The sequence below is a fragment of the Muntiacus reevesi genome, chromosome 6 (assembly GCF_963930625.1).
Source record: "Muntiacus reevesi chromosome 6, mMunRee1.1, whole genome shotgun sequence".
Classification (NCBI taxonomy): Eukaryota; Metazoa; Chordata; class Mammalia; order Artiodactyla; family Cervidae; genus Muntiacus; species Muntiacus reevesi.
The window spans coordinates 9,605,665-9,630,777 of NC_089254.1; the positions used below are offsets into that span (position 1 = coordinate 9,605,665).

At 40.9% G+C, this 25,113-nt stretch overlaps 1 protein-coding gene across 2 annotated transcripts in view; it reads right to left on the reverse strand.

The window, feature by feature from the left end:
• Positions 1-25,113, reverse strand: part of CDK6 (cyclin dependent kinase 6) — a 242,224-nt gene that overhangs the window by 56,427 nt on the left and 160,684 nt on the right. For both annotated transcript variants that reach the window (XM_065938631.1, XM_065938630.1), the window contains exon 4: positions 13,782-13,891. In XM_065938631.1, the coding sequence (XP_065794703.1) occupies positions 13,782-13,891 (110 nt within the window). The remainder of the gene's footprint in view (positions 1-13,781; positions 13,892-25,113) is intronic.

Consider the following 25,113-nt stretch of genomic DNA (forward strand, 5'->3'; position numbering starts at 1 on the left):
CAAGCCAATGCTGAAGCTCACCTATCTCTGGCATCACCGTTTATGTGAGCTAACAAATTCCTTAGTCTTTAGCTTATCTAAGTTGATTTGAGTTCTGTACCCATAGCCCTAAGCATCCCAAACTACTGATTTTCTCTTCTGTAATGATTTTCTTCATAATATTGTGAGATCTTTCAATCCATACACTCAAGTCATGTCTTAGCCTATGTTTTTGATGATTGCATTTTAAGACCATTGATTTCTTATGCCAGATTCCCATTCTCTGGTCTTCATGTTTGTCCTTTTCTTACCATTTAAAACCTTTTGTTCATCAATGTTATGTGAGAACTTCTCAATACTGTTCTTTACATCAAAGATTCCATTTCCTATATTATTAATTCTTTTTACTCCCTTATTCTCAGATTTCAACTGTGCTACTGTACTTGATGTCTTTATAACTTCACATCTTATGTATCTCCCTTTCCATTGCAGTTTACCGTTTCTACATTTCAGGATGTTCGGTTCTGGCTGCCCTTCTGTCTCTCTTTTATTTTTTATTGAGGCATAACTGATTTACAATGTTGCGCCAGTTTCAGGTGACAGCAAAGTGATTCAGTTATATATATATATATATATATATATATATAAAACTTTTTCATATTATTTTCTATTACAGGTTATTATAAGATATTGAATATAGTTCCCTATGCTATACAGTAGGTCATTGCTTTTCTTTTTTAAAAAACCTATATTATACATAGTAGTACGTATATGTTAATCCTAAGATGTAGTTTATGCCTCCCTCCCTTTCCCCTATGGTAACCCTAAGTTTGTCTTCTTAGTCTGTGAGTCTATTTCTGTTTTGTAAATAAGTTCTTTTGTACAATTTTTTTTTAGGTTCCACATATAAATGGTATCATGTGATATTTGTATCTCTCTGTCTGATTAACTTCACTTAGTCTGATAATCTCTAGACCCATCCATGTTACTGCAAATGGTATTATTTCATTCTTTTTTATGGCTGAGGAATATTCCATTGTGCGTATCTCACACAGACACACATCCTCTTTAACCATTCATCTGTTGATGGACACTTGTGTTGATTCCACTGTTTCTCTTTTAGAGAGTATGTCTTCTAGCACTGCCTTGAGTTAGTTTTAGAAATTTCTTCTGGTTTTGCTAGTTAATCATTTTCAGAGTTTTATATCATTTTTTAGGCTTCTAGAGACTGTTGCTTGTTTGGTAGTATTTTTTCAGAAGTAACAAGAATTGTATTCTTTTAGTTTATCTCATTCTTCTGAGAAGGACAGTCTCCCCAGACCGACAATGTGTAGTTAACAAAATGTAGACATGACTTTCGCTCATTCTGTAAACATTTAACAGTCTCTGAGCAGCTCTTAGATCAACCTTAGTATCTCGCATGTTTCCCCACATACTGCTCTCATGTCTCTTGTCTCCACCTACTAAATATCCTGTTCTCCTCACCTCCCCTGATCTCTTTTGGCACATATGTTTTCCTGGTATTTGTACTAATACCCGAGAGAGAAAGAGAGATAACACTGATGGCAGAGGGGAGTCAGTACTGTGGAGATCTCACTGGGACCTGTGGAGGAAATAGCTGACCATTTTTTGAACTACAATCAACTTTGTGTTTCTAAAAATGGGAATGAGGGAGGGAAAGAAAGGTCTATTTATTTCCAGGTGCACATGACATACCTGAATCATCAAATAGGATTTTAAATCTAGTTCTGGCTAAAGGGGAATTGTTTTAAATAATTTTGATAATTATTTCATTGCCAGTTATGAGTGTCGGAGGTTTCACCTTTTTAGTAAGAAACAGAGAAGGACAGCAGGTATCATTTTAAACTGAAAGCTTCTAGTATTTTTAATGTGTTCTGATTGAGGGCTCACAGATAGAATACAACAAGAAACTGTTTTTACTCAATGTATAAAAAAAGTATCAATTTAGATAAAAATGAGAAATGTCTATGTATTTCAGTTCAGCGCCACTAAATTTTAATTGGGGCTGTATCCCATTTACCTGAGTGCCTCTAAAATTAACTTTATTTTATGCTGATATCTGGAGAATTCAATAAGACTCTGACCAGCAAAACAGACACAGCATTTGGCTTCCAAACTACTTCTTCATACTGAAATATTAATATGTAAAGTTATTACCAGTTAAACAGTTTGACAACATAGCACAAACACATTTGGCAGGCTCCTGATCCCTAACTTCCAAAGTTTTGGATCTTCTCCCAGATCTGGACTGAGAGTGTCCAGCAAACTCTAATTGTGCCAGTGATAAGACAAGAGCTAATAATATCCAGTTTAGCTTGTAGTAAAATCTAATTTCCACCGGAAACCTGCCATTCTGAATTGGCCTTTGCAATATTTCAATTTGTGAGTAAACACAGCCCACATGTCTGTGGCTGCTTCTGCCACACGTTTTTCCCCTCATATTAAAACTCTAAAATGTTTATAAGAAAACTAGAAGATTTAGAAATACATTTGCCAGATTTTATTGGTTTTATAAATGTGCACGTGTGCGCAGCCCCGCCCCCCCGCCCCAAGCAGCCAACAGCTCTTAAGCCTATCACTGAGTAAATTCGGATCTCTGCAAATTTAATTTATCCAGCAAAATTGAAGCCGTAAATCAGAAACTCAATACTACCGTGTATTATTGGGGAAGGTATATACAGGAGGCCATGTTGAATACTCTGCATTTCCCAGTTAAATTGGGAGGAGGAAGGGAAAGATGAACAGCGTGGGAGTGGAGGAGAGACCGGGAGGAGGGACCGAAGAAGGATAGAGTCTGCAGCAAGGGTTGAGGAGAAAAGGAGATGAAAGGAGGAAAAGAAAGAACCAGGTAGCACCTTCTATTTTTATGAGAAAATGCCCACTGCTTCTCAGCTAAGCCAAGTACTGAGTCTTATCAGGCATCAGCTCCTCCAGGCACTATGGGAAGGCCAGATGGGAGGCAGAGACGCAGGATCCAACAGTGGGGCATGGGTATCAGACAGACCCAGATCCCACAGAGGCGGCCACATGGAGCCACAACAGACTGTCATTAGAGCCTGTCACTACAGGACAAGACCAGGTGGGATTTTTCGTCACATCTTACCATTTGCTAAAATTTAGCTCTTCAGCACCGTTCTGTGGGAAATTACTTAGGCATACAATGAAATCCCATAAAATTTTCATTTACCTGGAATACCCTGTACACTAACTGTCCTGAACACAAACGAGTTCTGTCCTGAGAATCTGTTTGTAGGTCCATTTGTTCCTAAGTCCAACAAAGTTAGCCTAGGCACCCAACTAACACATCAGCTATACAGTACTCTACTGTAAAGTGAAAGTGAAGTCGCTCAGTCGTGTCCGACTCTCTGCGACCCCATGAACTGTAGCCTACCAGGCTCCTCCGTCCATGGGATCTTCCAGGCAAGAGTACTGGAGTGGGTTGCCATTTCCTTCTCTAACTCTACTGTAATAAGTTTATAATACTTTTCCCACAAGAATGTCATATCTGCTGAAATAAATATAGGTACTAAGGATCCAATGAAATCCTAAAGACCACACATCAGATTGAACTCAGTTTTAACAAATGTGGTCACAGTGAAGTCACTGGATTAAAAACGTATCTGATTTTTCATCTATTAATCCAATATCTGTAATATCTAATGTACATTCCCATTTAAAAATTCTCCAGAGTGAAGTTATTTTATAGACTTGAAGTATAATTTTTAAAGAAGTATTTTAATCTAAGGTTGCATCTGCTAAGGAGTCCTTGCACTAGCACCAAATAAATGAACACTTCTATTTTGTACCGGCACTGTACTACTGTACTCTATGGAGAGCTGTAAAGTACACAACAGCAAAAGCACCTGTGGAGGATGCACGCACACGACAATGAGCGCCAGACAGGTGAACTCACTCACGTGACGGGCCGCATGAAAGCACGCCTGCAACTCTGAAAGTGTGCAACACGAAGGCTCCCATCCGGGGACTCACTGCACCACTCACTGTATTTACTGTCTTGTCCAATACATTGCATGACTGCTATAAAGCAACAAATGCAATGTAACATCATGCTTTATGGGCTTTCCCAAGGCCGGACTCAACTCAGATCAGAGGTCCAAGCTCCAGCTACAGTAACTTTGTGTAGGCCTGGTACTTTTTATTTTGTACTGCTGGGAAGCAACTCATGTTCATAAGCGCCAGGAACAGTGGTGAGAAGTCTGCCTTTGACTGAGTCAAGATCAGACTAGTAACAGCTGGCTGTCAATGTACAATATAGCTACTTTCTCTGTCAGTGTTTTATATTCTATTTTTTTCAGTGTTTTATATTTTAAAAAGGGGCCACTTCTTGCCTCAAATCAAATATTTTTTTATCCAAATCAATGGTTGAGAGATGTGACCAGCAAGACCTAAGACTTTATGACTAATGTAGAAAACTATTAGTCAGATTCATTTTCTCTTTCAAGGTCAGGGCTGATGCAGGGGCTTCCAGAGTTATTCCCACAAATAGGCTCAGAAGGCAAAGAAAGTGAAAAGAAAGTGAAAGTCACTCGGTCATGTCTGACTGTTTGCAACCTTATGGACTATACAGTACATGGAACTCCCAGGCCAGAATACGGGAGTGGATAGCTGTTCCCTTCACTAGGGGATCTTTCCAACCCAGGGATCGAACCCAGGTCTCCTGCGTTGCAGGTGGATTCTTTACCAGCTGAGCCATGAGGGAAGCCCAAGAATATTGGGAGTGGGTAGCCTATCCCTTCTCTAGTGGATCTTCCTGACCCAGGAATTGAACCGGGGTCTCCTGCACTGCAGGAGGATTCTTTACTAACAGCTACCAGGGAAGTCCCCCAGAAGGCAAAATCTGAAGGAAAGATGCATGAGGTCTGGTGACTAAGGAAGAAGACTACCCATGTCTACATCCAGGCTGGAAGGAAGATCAAAACTCAATATACATTACTCTCCAAGCTTCCACACTACGGAACTCTACAGAATGATCTTCATATGCTGTCTCTGTACTGGAAAAAACTAGTCTGAAAAACTGCTTGGGCCTTTATCTTCAGATAATTTTTTTTTTAACTGACAAAATGAGGTTGATTTCTTCCCTATCACTACACAACTGATAAAGAGGAAACCCACAGTCAATTTTACAGTTGAAAGAGGTCCCTCAGGCTTCAAACCAACTTAACAGCAGCTTTTATAATTACCATATTCACTCAGGTTTTCCTCTTGACATTATTTTTAAAAAGGCGTAGAAGCAGCAGGAGGAAGCCAGGGCTTACGTAAGAGTCCTTGTCTTGTTTTATTTTTGACAATCTTTCTTCATTTTTGAGACTCAATCCTATTTCCCACCTTAACGTAAAAACAGAGTTTACTTGCTGGAAAGCAGTTTGGTTTAGCCAGCAGAATTTGAAATAGGCATGTGATCTGACCCTATAATTTCCCTTCTGGAATTTACCCATGCAGAAATACTTGGGCAAATGTTTCACAAAATAAGCACAGGATTTGACTCCAATATTGTCTGTAATAAGACCAAATGCAACCAGCCAACCAATCCACAAATGCTTATCAATGGGAAATTAAATTATGCAATAAATGAGCTGACAAGGGTGCAGCCGTTTAAAAAAGAGTTTGATTTCTATGAACTGACCTAATATATTGTGATAAAATAAAATGAATAAGGCAACTATGTATAGCATAAGCCCATTTCTGTGAGATAAACTGACAGAGGTGTGCATGTGTTTATCTATACATATACATATGTAGATGTTTGCAAACACACACGTTTGAATGTGCAATAAAGATCTGGAAATATATCCAGGGGGTGTCTTTGGGAATGGATTTTGGATAGGAGAATAGGAAAGACAATTTCATTTCTCAAACTCTTTTTTTTTTTTTTTTTAAATAAAGCTAACTGGCATGGGCATCTCCTAAGTTGTTCCTTCTCACACAATTCGTTTCTGAAAATGGCCTGCAGAGTCAGAGAGTGTGGAGACTGAGGCTCCAGGCGCATGTGCTTTTGAAGAGGACACGGTGGGGAAGACTGATCAGCCAGGGCTGATAACACTGTATTTACAGGCTGGCACCTAAGTGTCACTGATTCAGGGACAGAGGCCAGGCCGCTGCACCAACATCAGCTCTACTGGCTTTACATCGAGGACCCCAACTTCTCTGGCCTCCACCCAAACTAGAGAAGATGACAACGTAGGAGACAGAAGACTGAGAAATCAGTGAGCCTAGGGTAGAAGGGCACGGACTCCCTTCCCAATAAACAGTGAGATGTCTGTTTCTTCTTTATCTTTTCATTTAATGGTTTAAATCTGTGGCTCAGGTAAAGAATCCATCTGCCAATGCAGGAGATGTGGGTTTCATGCCTGGGTCGGAAGGATTCCCTAGCAGAGGATATGGCTACCCACTCCAGTAACTAAACAACAACATAAAATATAGTACATGTGTCTATGAGCCCTTGAAATGTGGCTAGTCTTAATTGAGATGTGCTGTCAGCATAAAACGTACACTGGAGTTTGTATTGAAATAGAATGTATGATCTATATTCTTACAGTTATTCCATATTTAAATAATAACATTTTGGATGTGTGTGTGTTAACTGCTCAGTCATGTCCAAGTCTTTGTCACCCCATGGACAGGATCCCACCAGGCTCCTCTGTCCACAGAATTCTCTAGGCAAGAATACTGGAGTGGGTTGCCATGCCCTTCTCCAGGGGATCTTCCCAACCCAGGGATTGAACCCAGGTCCCCTGCATCGCAGGCAGAGTCTTTACATCTGAGCCAGGGAAGCCCTATTCCCTGTTTACATTTTGGATGTATTGTGTTAAAAGATCAATTTTACTTGTTTCTTTTTACTTTTAATGTGACTGCTAGAGAATGTAAAATGACATGGTCCACATTCTCTATTCTATTGGACAGAACTGGTTTAGACTTTCAGACATTCCACATGAATTATCTATATATTTAAATGTGTAAAAAAGGGAATAGTGGAGAGGGAGGCATGTACACACAGGCACACACCACTACCCGCCGCCCGCATCTGTTACGCTGCCGCCCTGCACGTCTGTGTGCCCACCTAGCGTTCCAGTGTAGCTCATCACACGCCACAGGTCATACAGCTCTGAGTTCCAGCTCTGCCAATAACCAGGTGTGGGGTCCTGGGGCAAGCTGCCTGCGAGGACTAAATTGTATAACGTATGTCAAGTTCTCAGAACCATGACAAGGATGTGTAATAACACCTCCGTCAGCAAGGGTGAGCTCTGCATGACAAGTTAAGTCATTCTAGAAATGACCAAGCCACAATTTCACCCCAAAGCAAAGAATATCAGAGTTAGAGTGAATCTTGGACAACATCCACTCCTGTGTTGGAAAACCCTTGTAGATTCCAGAAGCCCAGTAGATACAAAAAATGAAATCAAACTGCTCTGAACAAAGCTGAACAGGGGAACGAAAAGGGCTGGACACTCTTAGACTGTAGAAGGACACGAATACCTCTGTGAAGGTCGGAACGCCGTGGATGTATTATCTTCCCAGTCTCTCCATTTCACAGATAAAGACACTCAGCTCCATGCTGGGCTACAGTCCATGGGGGTCACGCAGAGTCGACTGAGTGACTGAGGATGCAGGCACTGGCTAATGATACCGAACACCTTTTTATACGCCTATTTGATATCCTTGTGTCTTTGGTGATGTGAATGTTTAAATCTTTCGCCCATTTTGAACTGGGCTGTTTGTCTCATTATTGAGGGTTTGTTTTTTTTCTGGCATCATACATACAGAATGTAGGGGCGTGAGGTTGGGGGGGTGTCTCTGGGGAGTGGGTGGTTCTCCTCCCTGAAGAGACACCTTCCAGGTTTAGCTCTGGAAGATGAGAGAGGGCAGGGGTCCACCCAGGATAAAAGAACTGAAAGGATTCTAAGGCGGAAGACCTCAAGACACGTTTTGGGGCCAAGAGGTAGGCCCCCTTCATGAACATACATTTACATCTTGGAGAATACGGTGTGACATGGGCAGAATGCAGTTGGGGTTTTTTAAAGGTCTTGGGGGTTAAGGATCCTACACCAGTTTTAACAAGTTTTGGAAAAAGGGTGACAATGGAAAGATTAATTCATCGGAAGGAGGCAGGAAACAGGCAAGAAACAGGAAAACAGGCTGGCAGGCAGACCCATGGAGTCAGACCCAAAGGGTGGGAAGCTGGGCATCTGTTGGGAAAGGCTGGCCTGATGGGGGCGTCTCAGCACACACTGCAAAAACAGACACACTCCTGCTAAAGTGATACTGTTGCTCAGCTGATGATCCATGTCCGGCTCTTCCTATCCCACGTGCTGCAGCACACCAGGCTTCCCTGTCCTTCACCATTTCCTGGAGCTTGCTCACACTCATGTGCATTGAGTTGGTGATGCAATCCAACCATCTCATCCTCTCTCACCCCCTTCTCCTCCTGCCCTCAATCTTTCTCCACATCAGGGACATTAAGAACAAGAAAAAAAAAACACTGATTACGATTAAAAAGTAGTAGTCCTTGGTTCTTGCTTAGAACTCCCCGTGTGCACTGTTTAACAAGATCAGTTCTTTTCCTGGGTACCACCACCTTCGGTATTTCCTCACTCAAGTAAATGCTTCTTTGGAGCTTTTCCCATCTGGTGGGTTCTCTGAAGAACAAAAAAGATCCAAAAAAGCATTCACGAAGAGACAAGAAACCTCAAGGTCCAGGGAGTGCCCTGGTTTCCACTCACATGTTTTGATCTAAGCTGGGGTGATGGGTCTCCTCCCAGCGTCTGGGGCCTGCCTCGGTACCTTGGAGTTCAGAGCCTCTGGTCAAGGACCTCATTTCCCTGATGTCACTGAGCAAAGTGCTCAAGAATGGGGAACGCCAACACAGTACCCAGTAGGACAGTTGGCAGGGCACTCAGTGACATTTTAAAGATGTTTGCTCCGAGACCACTCAGTCACAAAGGACAGTTTCACTGTCAGTTTCTTAGCTACTGGGTGTTCAATTCATAGAAATCAATTATGGCCAGCTGCGAGAGGCCACCATCTGAGGCGGAGTAAAATAATGAAGCCTTGTTTGTTTTTCTAACAGGGATTGTATTTGTTATGTTCTTCTTGGTGGCATCTGGCAATTTTTAGCGAGGGATCAACAGAGCTGGCAACTTGGGACTTCTAAGAACTACTATCTGTTTACCACAATCTCCATATTCAAAGAATTAGTAGCACGTTTTATTTTTTAAATGTGCGTTTTCTTTTCATGACTTTGCCATCACTTGGAAAACCCCATAACTTTCAAACCACAGAAAACAGTTCAGACCATGATCACAAGGCAGTAGACAGATACCTGGAGATTTAACAATTGTGAATCTATCTTGCTATGAAGTTAAAAATCAATCTCTGTCATTCTTCTGTCCATCCCTCCATCCATCTCATCCCAATCTTCAAGCTGGATAGTTGTCTACTGACCCAATTCACAGAATGTCTACTGACCCAATTCACAGAATGTTTTTTTACTATTAAAATATGACTCAGTGTGGAGTAAAGATGGATCACCCATTGATGAAGAGTTAAAGGAGGAAGATAAAAGATCCAGGGGCTTCCCTGATGGCTCAGCTGGTACAGAACCCACCTGCCAATGCAGGAGATGCAAGAGACATGAGTTCAGTCTCTGGGTCTGGAAGATCCCCTGGAGAAGGATATGGCAACCAGTTCCAGTATTCTTGCCCAGAGAATTCCATGGACAGAGGAGCCTGGTGGGTTACAGTCCATGGGGTCCCAAAGAATCAGACATGACCGAGTGCATGTACACACACAGAAGGTCAGTGTAGCAATTATTAAATTCATATAATAATGACAGGTGGTATTCAAACTCTCTCGCTCTTTGTCAACCGTCTGTCCTAAGATTCTTTTTACTGAGTTCATATTTCTTAGGTATCCCATTTTAGAATAAAAGGCAGGCACCTCTTAACAAGGTCACAGAAAACTGGTCAGCCTTTCCACTATCGGAGAGACTAGAAATCAAAGCTATTAGATGCATGGTTTGCTTCTTCACCTCCTTAAAATATTATTGCTGCTACACTGTAATAATGCATAAATTAATGCAGAAAAAAATATGGCCTCATAGGTAAAACCACAGCCAAGGCAGAAACATGGCAGAGTGGTAAAATCAAAAATTAGAGAGTCAGACAGACTAGGGTTCAAATTTGGTTCTACTACAGAACAGCTGTATGTTCATGACAAGTTATTCACACTCCTTGTCGAAGGCTGTGGTTCATCACCTACAGACTGAATTAACAGTCCTCAGAATGTGGATTTAGCGAGATAACACACTAATTAATTTAAGATAGTAAAAAAAACTAAGTAGAGTTATCCTACGAGTATGGCAAAAATGATGCAGGTGTTAAAAGAGATGCCACAGTTTGGGCGCTACTGCCATAGCAACAAGGAGGAAGCCAGAGGGAGGGGACACAGGCCGGGGCTCCCTGACGTAGGGTCAGCTGAGGCAACGAGAGCCTGCTTCCAGAAGGCATGGCTCGTGTGCCCTCAGCACTGAGTCAGGACTCACGCTGGAAGCAGATCAAGCCGGTGGCTGGACCCCAGAATCCAGCTGGCATGACTGAGAAGCCTGCACATTCAGATATCTGGGTGTTATCGCAGGAAATACCAAAACGTGAACTGAGCAGGAAGAGGGGTCAGATGCCATGGCTGTTTTCAAGGTCGCATCCAAACCGGCAGGAACTTCCCAGGAGACAGAGCACCCGCCCCAGGAAGGGCGTGTGTGGCAGGCCCAGATGGATTCATTGTCCCTCAGCCTTAAAGGCACATGGGTCTGGATTCTGATATGGCTTCCTGCTGCCTGCAGTTACTTCTCCGTTTGCCCTCCCAGTGCAAGGCTCCTAGACAGGGGTCCCTTTCTTCTGGGCACATCTGATGGCTCTCTCCCCAGCAGCTTGCTTTCCCAGAACAGTGAAGCAGATCGTTGCTGCTGACATCAGAGGAGGCTCTCTATGCCTCCATCAGAGTCCCTTCTCAGATCCAGGGCTGGGTGAAGAGATGGGTACTCCTGTCTCCTGGACTGAAGCACAGAATGGATTTTCCCATAGAAAAAACTGTTGTTAAGTAGAAAATTTTGATAAATAATGTTTTGTGTATGTTCCAGGTTGTTCCAGGATTCTCTGCAAGCTAGTCTGGGAACCAGACTACCAACTATACCACCACATCAGTGGCAAAATGAAAATATGGCTGTAAAAATGAAAAGTGGCTGTAAAATGAAAATATGAATTGCAACTCTCCCATAAGTGGTGGCTACCTATCCTTAAAACTACAGCACATTCCTTACTAGAGAACATGGAACACTACATATCTTAAATTTCATCTTTCTTTTAACATCTTCCAGAAAAAGATTGGTTTTATCATCAATTATGGCTGGTATTCAAGTTTTATACTATTGAAAAATAACTGATCCCTCTCCTCTCATAACAAAAGAAGGACCCAATCTTACATTTGAAGATAATTCTAGCTAGACACATCAGGGTTTCCCAGGTGGCTGGCTCCAGTGGTAAAAATATCTGCCTGGCAGTACAGGAGACGTGGGTTTGATCCCTGGGTCAAGAAGATCCCCTGGAGTAGGAAATGGCCACCCACTCCAGTATTTGCCTAGAAGATCGCATGGACAGAGGAGCCTGGCGGGCTACAGTTCACAGGGCTGCCAAGGAGTCAGACACAACTGAGCAAGTGAACACAGCACTAGACACATCAAAGTAATTCCAAAATACATTCTCTAATCATCTCTCATCTGCACCAAGTTGTTCATGGGACGAACTGAAATGACCGTCTTGACTCCCACACTGCAATATTGCCAGTAAACTATTCCTGGTTCTGACCATAAGTGTTTAACCCAATATTTTCCACATTTGTTTGAAGAAAAGAACTACATGAGGCACTTTTAATTAAAGACAAGAATGCCAGGCCCTAGCCCAATAATAAGTCAGAATTTCAAGACAGAGGTCTGGGAGTCGTACATTTAAAGACTGCTATCCCTGGTGAAGTTTCCCTGGTGGCTCAGTGGTAGAGAATCTGCCTGCCAAAGCAGGAGATGTGGGTTCGATCCCTGGGTGGAGAAGAATCCCATGGATAGAGGAACCATGGTGGGCTACAGTTGATGGAGTTGCAAAAGAGTCAGACGTGACTTAGTGGCTAAACGACACCACCGCTGGTGATTCTCTCATCCACCCCAGTGGCTCTTACCCTGCAGGGTGAGTTAGGATCACCTGGAGCGCTTGTGAAAACACAGACGGATGAACCCCAGCCCAAGAGCTTCTGATCCAGTGGGTGTGGGGTGAGGCCCAAGAATCTGCACTTCTTAAAAGGTCCCCCAAGTGATGCTGGTGCTGCGGGTCCAAGAACCACACTTCCAAAGCCACTTACTTAGCCTATTTAGCAAACATTGCGGCTGAATGCGGTCTTTTTTTTTTCTTCCCTCCTTGGTAGAAAAACAACACCAGACTCACAAGACTTCCTTTGGAGCAATATCCCTTGTACTTTCTGTTTGATGTCAGACAAATAAATTTACACTGCATCTCAGCTATCTCTTATTGTGAGAAATAAAAAGGTAACGCATGAAAAGAGGTTTGGTCCTGTGACTGGACACAATGGGCCTGCCTTAAACATCTGTGTACTTTGATCCCCCTCTGTGAGCCACGGATGAATCTGCTGAGGTCTAGAAGTAGGTCCCCAGATTTGTTACACGCACAAAATTTCCTTTGGTTAAAACAAACAAACGAGCAAGCAAACAGCAGCTGACTGCATCTCTTTCTTGTGAGCGATCATGGAGTTACATTTTGAATATAACATGTCCAACGGGACAATACTCAGCTTCCAAACTCACATTTTCCCATGGAAATAAAAACAGAAGACAAAGAGAGATGAGATTCTGATTAGCCTCTCTGTTTAATTTTAACCAGGCTGAGTTTAGTACCAAGGTGTGGGTTCTTTTCCTGGCAGACCTTTATTATATTGTTTTGGCTATTTCTTGTGATCTGAAAATCACACACACGAACTGCAGACTTTGAGAGTCAGAGGCGCCCTGGAGTCCACCCACCCACTCTAGGAATAAACTGTAAACATATCCAGTGTGCGGTGGCCTGCTCTGCTTTGGGATAGCCAGTGAGAACGCGCTATTTCCACGAGCCCCGACATGCTCTTCAGATAACTCTAGTCATTAGATTTTTTTCGCCTTCTAAGCAAAAATCTTTATTTCTGTAATTTTAATACCTCTGGTTCTAGTTCCTCCCTCTATAGTGCCCGAGTCTGTCTAATCTCTTCTCCAACTGACAGCATTTAACGTCTGAAATGGCTCAGACGTCTCTCTTGTCTGTTCCTTCTCCGTCTAAAATATTCTGTTTTGTCAACTCATCATCAAAATTTTCATATACATAACATCCCTGGTCCTCCTCCCATGGGAAAGTCCACCTTGAGGCTATTTCTCACACACAAAAAATTCCATAACATGCTTCATGTTTTATTATCACCAACAGAAACAATAAATGGTAAGAACAGTGGAGTGTTCTTTCCCAGAGCTTCCAAGAGCCAGAAGCGACAACCACACACAGCGACCCTGTAAGGACTCAGAAGGCGGTTTCTGGACCGACTTGGAAGCGAGAGCCGGAGGCATGTGGATGTGGGTACCATGATCCTCCTTGAAAGAGAGATACCAGGCTGCCGCTTAAGTTATCCTAGACCCCAAACGTTTCTTTCCAAGGGAGACAGAAACAAAAAGTATTTCTTACTTTCTACGAAACATCTCTGCAAAGATGCAGCCAACGCTCCACAGGTCCACAGGGGTGGCGTAGCTGGACTGCAGCAGGACTTCGGGGGCGCGGTACCACAGCGTGACGACCTGCAAGGACAAGCGGAGCGGGGCGTTACTGCGGGCGACGGCCTCGTTCATGCCTCCCGGGCGGTCCCACAGCGGGACTCGGTCTGGAGAGAACCCCTAAAATCCTGCGGAGGACACTGAGATTGGAGCAACAAGTAACGTGGGCTCGTGGCTGACAGGTCAGGAAATTACATCAGCCCTACAACCTGGGTTCCCGCCTCAGGCTCTGGGTGTGTTACTAGGATGCCAAAATAACTGAATGTCAGAGAGCAAAAGCAAAGACTTTAAAAAACAAGCAAACAAACCCTTACCTTAAAACTACGGTTTCTTTCTTAAGGGGCTTTTAAAAAAACAATACATGTAAAACAGGTGATGGCAACGTGTTCAGCTCAATTCCCAGGTCAGCCATTTGGGGAAATTAGAAGATGATTCCGGGGCTGTTGGATGGTGTCCCTGAAGAGTACGGAGCACCCAGGACAAGTCAAAACTACTCTTATCACGAGACTGTGGGGAATCAAAGCAAAGCCCCTTCAATGCCACTCTGCTCAGAAAACAAAACACCAGAGAGAATGTATAACCCAACTGCTTACACCGTGTGGAGAATGTCATCCAAAGGAAGGGATTCCCATATGGGAAGAACCCTGTTTTATACCGAGCAGTGTAATAACAGACAAAGCAAACACAACAAACTGTTTCTGCAACACTGAAAGGTGAGGAAATCATATCATTCAGGTTCTAGATTTATCAGAGCAAATAGGGGTTCAAGTGCTTCTTTTTAGCAGAAATTCTATGGATGTCTGAATCGAAGATATATTCTTTCTTGTCAGGTAAGGAATTTAATACCACATCTATCACAGAAGCATTTTACGTTATTCAGATTCCTTTTATCATTACTCTGTTTTACCTAATTGTACTTTCATTGATGTCTATCTAAATTTCCTGAAATTCTGTTTATCTACGTTGATGCTATAGAACATAATGCATCAAGGCTGCAGTAGAAATTTTTGGAGAAAAAGTGGCTGTCATCAATTTCCTTCTTTCCTTATATACACACTCCTCTCATTAAAGACTGGAGTTTTATTCACCTTCCCTTCTATCTGAAGTGGGCTTAGTGACTTGCTTGACCAACAGAATATGGTGGAAGTGACATCTGAGACTACCAAAGCCAGGTTATAGGAAGACTGATTACCTGGGCCTTTTTGAACGCTTGCTCTTAAGAGGCTTCCTTTTGGAAACCAGCTGCTATGCGGTGAGAAGCCCACAGAAATGTTCCAGCTGACAGCCTCATCTAAGCCCTCAGCTGAAAGACCATGTGAGCGAGACATCTTGGACACTGCAGCCTGACCAGTCACCCCAATAGATGACTGTGGGTCCTGCCAACATGACATGGAGCAGAAAACTGCCCAGTTGAGTTCCACTAACTCACAGGATTCTGACTGATAAAGAAATACAGGACTTAGTCACACACAAGAGCACATCACTGGCTTTCAACCCTGACTGTGTACCAGGATCATCCATGCGGCTTCTAGAAAAACACATGTGTCTGGGCCTTATCCTGCCCCTAACTTAATTAGATATCCATGGGTGGGGCCCCTGGAGTTCTTTTTCTTTCTCCTCCTCGTTCTTTTTTTTTTTTTTTTCCTTCTTTTGGTTAAACTTCATTAGGTAGCCCTAACCCTTGGCTAGGTTTGAGCACCACTCAATTATACAAATGTATCTTCAAGCTCCTGCCTTAATGTTTTTTGATGACCCTGTTCTAGTCTGGCAAACTCTACTTTCTCTGTTCCACTGGTTGAAATTCTGCTCCTCCTACAAAGCTCAGCTTTGATAGCATCACCTCTCTGGACTCACTGCTACAGAAAAATCGTACCTTGTAATATAGTTCTCGCAGAGTCGGACACAACTGAACCGACTTAGCACATAATGTTGTTCATAATATGGGTCATTCCTGGGGCCATGGACCTGGTTTCACCCATCATTATGTCTGTAAATGTCCATCATAGTATTGAGCATGTAACAACTGTGTTTCAACAAATACCAAATTGATGATTTTAAGGCGAGCATTTCTAGAAGATAAGTGGGCAAAATTCAATCCCCAAAGAGAAGGTATTCACTACTTTTGTTAAGAAAAGTGTCTGATTCTGGGCTCCAGTGTCTAGTTACATAATTTATTTCTGTATTACTAATATTTCTAGCTGGAGGAACATTTTCCTATTTCTCTAATACACTGTAAACCAAGGTGCAGGGGCAAATGGACCATAAAGTTCCAGTCCAGTGGTTTACAGATATACACAGATATTGTGAGATTACAAATTTATCTTCTCACTTCAGTTTGAAATAAAGTCAAAGATATGAGATGAAAAGTTTAATCTGAATATAGCATTATTTTAAGCTGTTTAAAGAGGCTGTGATTTCTGACTGATTACTCAGTCAAAAACACTTTAGTAGAACTATCTTCATTTTTAGTACTTTAACCAGTGATACTTATTATGATCATCAAATAAATGTTTAGACAGCTAAAATAATAAGAAAAATGTTGATACATGTAAGAAGTTCGTTTTGTTTCCTTTTAAAATGTAGTTACCACTCAAAATGGGTAATGCATTTTTATCAAAAGCTTTTAAAAATGTCTATTAATAACAACCATTTGATCATTCTCTTTTATTCTATTAATGCTAGATTAATTACATTAATAGATTTCCCAATATTGTACCACCCTTCTCTTCATGGAATAAATCATTCCTAATCATGGTTTATTATTCTTTTATTTGACTTGGATTCTATTTGCTAATATTTATTTAGGACACTAACTTACACTGATCAATGAGACTAATCTACAGTTTTCTTTTTGTGTGTAATTTTTCATGTTTGTTGTTAGGGATATATGCAAACTGTCCAACCTTTTCTATATTCTGGAATATTATAAACAGCATACGAATAATCAGTTCCTTGAAAGGATGCACTTGTAAAACCACCTGGATCTGGACCTTTCTGAACAGTATGTTTTTAACAGTCTCATGACTTTCTTCTTGGTAATTAGTCTGTCCAGGTTTCAACATTGTTTTTAGTCAATTTTGGTAACGATAAGTAATTTCCTTATGAAAATCCTTAATCTATATTTTAAAATATATTGGCTTAAATTTATACAGTATTTCTTGTAATTATTTTTATCTCATTAATTTTTTTGGTATTCTAAGAAAGGAAATATCATTTTTTTTCTCTATATCAGTCAGGGTTGTTAAGAGTTTAGCTACATTATTTATTAAAAAACTGACTTCAAAATGTCCTTTTGTTTTGGGAGGCTGTTATATAATTTATTGACTTCTACTTTTATCTTTTTAAATCCTCCCTCCTAATTTCTTTGTTTTCTAAAATTTATTTCTGAGTTGAAACTTGGATAATTTATTTTCACTTTTGATTAATGATAGAACATTTAGTTATATTATTATTAAATAAACAATCCTCATTTTTGTTCAGCTTTAAATAATACATAATTTACCTTTAATTTTCTCTTTAAGAATAAACTAATATGATGAATTATTTAGAAAAGAGTTTTAAAATTTCCATATGATTAGATATTTACGGTTAACTTTCAACTGCTGGATTATTTAACTGTTAGTCCTATTACATCACAGCCAGAGAATGAAACCTGTAGAATGTCTATCCTTTAAGACTATGCATATAACTGGCTTTTGTTTCATAGGATGTAAGAAGAGTACTCTCTTTTAAGTGTAAAGTTCTTTATTAATTAGTTTGTCTCACACAGATCGTTGCTTATATTCTTCTATACTGTGTCAAACTGAAAGATAACTGAGTCTGTGCTTTCCTTCCCCCAGAATCTCCTTGTACTTCTAAGGGTTTCTGCCTTAAACACTCTGGCTTTATATCTTAATATATGGAATTAACTACAACAAAATATTATTCATATAATAAAAGTTTGGGTGACAGTAGACATAAAATACAAAACAAATACATAAGTGCTTCTAAGTAAGTTATAAAATATGATGGAAAAAGGATCACGTTCACATAGTAACAAAAAAACGTGAAACACTGAGGAATTTTAAAAAGCAAGATCTGTATAAATAAAATGATGCACTATTATTGAAGAATATAAAATAAAAACTAAATAAACGGTGAGACAGACTATGACTAAGATGGGAAAAAGCCATATCATAAAGATAATTATCATTCCTGTATTTAACACAAAATTGTTAAGACAATCCAATGATGTGGGGGACTAACTTAACTTTGATAGTTAGGTGTCTCTGGCGGAATAATACTTAAGAAGAGCCAAAAACAGTTTGAGAAATTAGGAGGAGGGGGATTTGTTCTTTGTCACCAAAATATACTCTGAAGTGAAGTGAAAGTCGCTGAGTTGGATCCGACTCTTTGCAACCCCATGGACTGTATAGTCCATGGAATTCTCCAGGCCAGAATACTGGAGTGGGTAGCCTTTCCCTTCTCCAGGGGATCTTCCCAACCCAGGGATCCAACCCAGGGATCCAACCCAGGGATCCAACCCAGGTCTCCCACATTGCAGGTGGATTCTGTACCATCTGAGCCACCAGGGAAGCAGGTACAGCAAATAAAACAGTAGGTGCTAACAGATTAAAACATGAATAAAGTCCAGAAAGAGAATGAGACATTTACAAGGTGATATTTATAAGGTAGGCTGAATTTCATCTTAGAGTGAGACAGAAAATGCACTTCAACAGGTGAAAGCAAGACAACTGGCCGTCCACTTGGAAGAAAAGTAAGTTTGATCCCTACTTTATACCATGTATAAGAAGAAGTAAACTATACTGATGAGAGATCTAAATGTAAGAAGCAGAGCTAGAAAAATGTATTAGAGGAAAACAGAAGAGGACCTTGGGATGTGGAGGCCTTTCTCAGTATGATGGGTAATCTAGAAGCCTGAAATGAAAAGATATACAGATTCAGCTACTTAAAACTGAAATCCTCTTCAGCAAACACTGTAAATAAAGGCAAAGGGTGAATGATAACCTGGGAGAAAACATCTAAAACAAATTATATCAATAAAACAATACAAAAGAAAAATGGATAAAAATATGAAAAAATTCGAAAGAAAAAACTAGTAAAGAAACTCAATCTCATTGAAAGAAAGAAAAGAAAGAGCAAATCAAAACCACAATGAGGTACCATTACACGCCAGTCAGGATGGCTGCTATCCAAAAGTCTACAAGCAATAAATGCTGGAGAGGGTGTGGAGAAAAGGGAACCCTCTTACACTGTTGGTGGGAATGCAAACTAGTACAGCCAGTATGGAAAACAGTGTGGAGATTCCTTAAAAAACTGGAAATAGAACTGCCATATGACCCAGCAATACCACTTCTGGGCATACACACTGAGGAAACCAGATCTGAAAGAGACATGTGCACCCCAATGTTCATCGCAGCACTGTTTATAATAGCCAGGACATGGAAGCAACCTAGATGCCCATCAGCAGATGAATGGATAAGGAAGCTGTGCTACATATACACCATGGAATATTACCCAGCTGTTAAAAAGAATTCATTTGAATCAGTTCTAATGAGATGGATGAAACTGGAGCCCATTATGCAGAGTGAAGTAAGCCAGAAAGATAAAGAACATTACAGTATACTAACACATATATACGGAATTTAGAAAGATGGTAACAATAACCCTATATGCAAAACAGAAAAAGAGACACAGAAGTACAGAACAGACTTTTGAACTCTGTGGGAGAAGGTGAGGGTGGGATGATTCGAAAGAACAGCATATATATTATCTGTGGTGAAACAGACCACCAGCCCAGGTGGGATGCATGAGTCAAGTGCTCGGGCCTGGTGGGCTGGGAAGACCCAGAGGAACTGGGTGGAGAGGGAGGTGGGAGGGGGGGATCGGGATGGGGACTACATGCAACTCTATGGCTGATTCATGTCAGTGTATGACAAAACCCACTGAAAAATAAAAATAAATAAATAAATAAAAAAAAAAGAAAAAAGAAAGAAAAGAAAGAAAGGAAAAAGAATGAAAGAAAAGGAAGAAAGCAGAGAGGAAGGAAGGCTAACACAATCAGATAATACAACAATATACAATAAAGTAATACAATCAGAGAGCACCATTTTTGCCTGATGGGCAGAAAGAACAGAATACCAGTATTCAGAGTTGGCCATGGGATGGAAGGAAGGAAGGAAGGAAGGAAAGAAGGAAGGAAGGAAGGAAGGAACCCTGTATGTTTTAAATCACAAACTGGCACAACCTTTTTAAAGGACAATCTGACAGTATCTATAAAATTAATAGTGCCTATGTCTCTGAACCAGTGGTCCATCTGTGGGAACTTATCCTACAGAAATACTCAGACTAGTATACAAAGAGCTATTTGCAAGGATGTTTACTCCACAATAATTCCCAATAGGAGAATATTATTCAGTCATCAAGAAAGATGAGTTAGTTGTCATCCTGCTCATTCCTGTTCACATAAAAAGATATTTATGATACCACTGTTAAGTGAATAGGTGAGTTTTGAAGCAGTGCAAAATATTTTTCAATTTTTATTAAAGATTATGTGTGGGTGTAAATAGTCATTTATGCATACAAAAATGTCTGCCAGGATTCTATACATAGACATCTAGCTTTAAGAGGACAGTTGTCATGGAAACATGGCAATGCAGGAGGTGAAAAGTGGAAGAGAAAGGAAGGGCTGGATGACAATCTCAGAGGCACAAGGTCAGTCAGTTGCTGTTGGTAAGCACATTTTATAGCTGAGAAAACAATTTCAGAGAGGTTGGGTAATTTAGCCAGAGTCATGGAGCTGCCACGTGGGATTCTCCTGGACACTGATTTCAACCCCATACTCCTTCCTCAGCATCCAACACGGCCCCTTTCTTTCAGCATTCCAAACATCCACACGTCAGCAGGCAAACATACAGGTTGCAATTAAAGAACTGAAAGAAAAGGATTTTAAATTTTCTTTGAAATATTTTAACATGAACTTAAAAAAAAAAATCTCAAAAATGCAGCTATCCTTTGGGGTTAAGTGATTTTCTCTAAAAAAAGGCTTCACTTTTAACTTCAAAATTCACTTCGAAACCACAACAGTGCTCTGCATGGTACAAATGTATTCATCAAATTCCCATTTGATACCGTCAACGAAAGTTAAGATTTAAATATCTCTTTATTAACTCTTAGAGATTTTTAATTGGGCTATATGTATGTAAATCATTGTAACAAGGTGAGAGGAATTAGATTCATTCATTGGGTTTATGTTTATACTCTTTTTGAACCATCAGCATATATCTAAAGAGATATCTTTTTGGTTAATCCTTATAGAATTCAAATGCATGAATGCCAAAAAGTATGAACTATACATTTCTAGTTGATTCTCCAAGAAAATAACCCCAATGCTGTCCAGAACCTACATTTAAAATAATAAATGACTGTCTTTTGCAATAGACATAAATCTAACAATTATTCCCTATTTATGTAACTTTATCTCATGTATCAAGTAAGCTTCCCTAGTTTTAATTTGCTAATACATGTGGCCGTTCCATTTTCTGACCCAGAGTCCTTCAATCCTCACTTTAAGTCACTGTAATTTTAAAATATCTGAAATGATGACAATTTCTGTAATTTCATGGGATTTCATACATAACTTCCAAGCTTCTGAGAACAAACTGTAACAAATTTCCCTGACATTAAAGTATAAATTCTGTTTCCTAAGGAAGTATTACAGTTCTGTACCTCTAAAAACTTCTGATGGAAGACTGTCTCACTTAAAACCAGTTTAAGTTGTAGGAAAGCAGATTTACTAATTTTTAATAGAAAGTTTTATACAGAATGGACAAAACTGATAAAAAAATATTTCAAGGTTTTAGTGCATGAAGTAACACAGAACACTTTCAACAATGTAATCAATTAATTTCTACTCACATATTTTCTAAGTTTAATAATTCTACATACCCTTAAAAACAAAATATAATGGTCAATTAAAAGACATGCTGTGGTAAACAATGAGGACAATGTATAAAGATCAACATTTAGAAATCTAAGACAAAGGTGGCTTCTAACAGTAACAATGAAGTTGTCTACTAAGCAAAGATAACAATAGGAACTGTGGACAGAGTTTGGTGGTTGCAGCCAGCTGGAACCCAAGCAAATATGATGTTTATTACAATCATTACATGTATTAACAGCCTCTAGAGGTGCTGGATGGATTTGGCAACAGGAGGGGGAACGGAAGACGAGGGGAGTTCAAGGATATTTACACAAGTGGATGTATCTGTTTAAACTGCTTTGATCTTGATTCACAATTTTGTGAAACAGTTCAGTACAGTATAAGATAAAGTAGGGCCAAGGCCAACTCTGACTCAAAATACACGTCAGGGTAAAGCATTCTTACTTAATATTAGATTTTGCAGTCTAAAGACTTTCACCAAGATCCTGAAAACAAGCAGATGTGCTCTGAGTCATCCTTAACCTATGGCTGCGTGCTTATAGGGCAGCAAAGCACGGTAGGTATGCTCTGCTGGGCCCGCTGCCCTTCGCCTCTGCATGGGGCCCCATTCTTGGGAGGTGGACCTGTGTCGACCATTTGCCTTCACCTTCTTATTGGGTTTGGCCAATGGGAAGCCAAGGCAGGAGTTCAGAGAGAAGGAGAACAGTGAGGCTGAGTCTTTAACCCCGTGACTTCCTCCCAGCAAGGTGGTCCAGAGCGGGCAGGGCTGTCACCACAAAGTCAACGTCCTTCCCAGGCAGCCCACTCCACCCAACTCCAGTTAACTGCTCCCCATCACCCTTCAAGCCTGCGAATGAATGGTAACAGCTTGATGCAAGTAAGACTCAAGTTCGGACTATCCACTGGGCTTCCCCTAAACCCACTTCTTTGTAAATCTTGTCTCTGTAAACAAACCTTCCTTGAATTGTCTTATTTTGAGTCTGCCATCTATTTCCTGGTGGGAACTGACTAACACATCCAGTTTGCTGATGAAGAAACTAGTGTGGGTGGCGACTTTTTCTCAGCTTTCTTATCTGTCAGAGAGGACATTTAGACTGGATGACTTGTACAGGGACCTCTGTTAGCATTCTAAGAGGTCTTAAATGATGTAGCAACGGTAATGACTTAAAAAAACCATATATTGTATAGAACCAAGACATCCTTGCCTGCTGTTTGGTTTAGTGAGTACTTGTCGGGGGAAATAGCATGGTGGTTCTTCTGGGGCCAATTTCAGTAAGTCTCAAATGTAAACTTCTGTAGTGACTTCTGAGAAATAAGGATAAAATCATTAGACTAACTCAGGATTTTTATACTGTCCAAGTGAAGGCTTTCTAAGTTGTTCTCTAAGCCGTTTATCTTCTTCACACCAGTATAAAACTTTCTGTTGTAAAGTTGTTGTTTAGTCGCTAAGTCGTGTCCAACTCTTTGTGACCCCGTCTGTAGCCCACCAGGCTCCTCTGTCCACAGAATTCTCCAGGCAAGAATACTGGAGTGGGTTGCCATGCCCTTCTCCAGGGAATTTTCCCAACAAAGGGATTGAACCCAGGTCTTCTGCATTGGCAGGTGGGTTCTTTACCACTGGTCTCCAGAGAAGCCCATAAATCTCTCTAGTATGTCTGTGTCTTCCCTCCAAAAGACATCCACGCTTTTGCAAAGGGAACATCAAAATTAGTGGTAATTTCACTGACTCTTCCTAAAGGGTCTCAAAATTCAGTTCTTTAAAATCATACATTTAAATTAAGAGATTATAAACAATCAGAATTTTAATTCCTTCCGGCCCAGTCTTGTCATTGTAAGGCCAATTAAATGGAAAGCATTAAAAGAGTACAATGCCAATAAAAGTTAACATACAAAGTGCTTTCAACAAATAAAAATAACAGAATCATCTCCACTAGACACATTTATAACCTAAGGGCCAGAAAAAGATGTTCTGGTGCATGACAAAAAATGGCCGAAGTCTACACAAAAATGTTTTCAGATTCTTGGAGTTGAGCACTGAGCCAACAACACTCATGGCCTCTGCTGTGCATCTGCTACCAGCAGGAAGGCTGCCTATCCTTCCAGAACCCCAGCTGCCCAGACTCACTGGGGACCAGCCAGTGCGGACCACCTCTGGCTCCCGTGCAGATGTACTGGCTTCCAACTACCTGGTCACTGCTTCTGTGGTTCTCTCTGTGGCATATTCTTTCCCTGAGTCTCTGCTGGTCTGAATGTTCACAGATCACTTCCTCCAGGAAGCCTTTCCTGATCTCTTAGCAGGGGGTGGTTGCTCTCCCCTGAGTTTGCATTGCACCGTCATAGCTCCTATTTTCCATTAGAGTCATTCCATTCCTTGGCCACAGTGTATAGAGCGTGTCAATGCATGGAAGATGCTCACTTATTATCTGATGACTGGACACAGAAAGAACCACAGGGAACTCACTCCCGGGGTCAGTGCTGATGGTAGATAGAGGCAGTCCTCTACCCTGGAGAATATAGGGACAACAATGTCTAAAATAACTGAGGACCTCTGAGTAATTCTGCATTTTTATTTCTTTATTAAATTAAAAAAATTTTTTTTGGCTGCATCATGCAGCATGTGGGATCTTCATTACCTGATCAGGGATCAAACCTGCATCCCCCCTGCCCCCCTGCATCACACACATGTAGTCTTAACCACTGGGAAGTCCCACTCACCGTGTATTTTTTTTTAAAAAAGGAACTGTGTCTAAGGAGGGAGGTGGGCTGAACCTCATTTGATTCTGAGAATGTGTCAGAAAACTCTAAGGGCAATGGCACAAGGAAAGGAGGTGAGCCCAAGGTGAAGGGAATCTTTGGAGAAGAGGCACTCTGTAGATAGAGACCTGTCCTGCGTCCTGCGTCCAAGGGGGACGATGACCCTCTGAAGGGTGAATGAAGGTGAGTTCAAGGAGCCAGGCTCTGACCTTTCATGATATCAGTGGCACTGACCATCTCTTCCTAAGCCTTACACCTCTCTCCCATTTTGCTCATGTTTAAGCAAATTTACATTTAAAAGGTCTTATTTCAGACATCAAGTCTTTAAAGGTCCAAGTGAACTTCAGTTCATCATGTGAGTGTACATTCTATGAGAGCTACCCTGTTATCCTGGACAGGGTGGGTAACAACCAGAAGAGCAGCAAGTCAAATCAGCTGGCTGAAGGAGAACTTGGGGGTGGGGTCCCAGTGACTTTCCAGTAACCTCTTGGCCATCTCTTTCCCAATCAGTCTCTTAAATAATTGTTTTCTGGACAGGGAAACCTGGCGT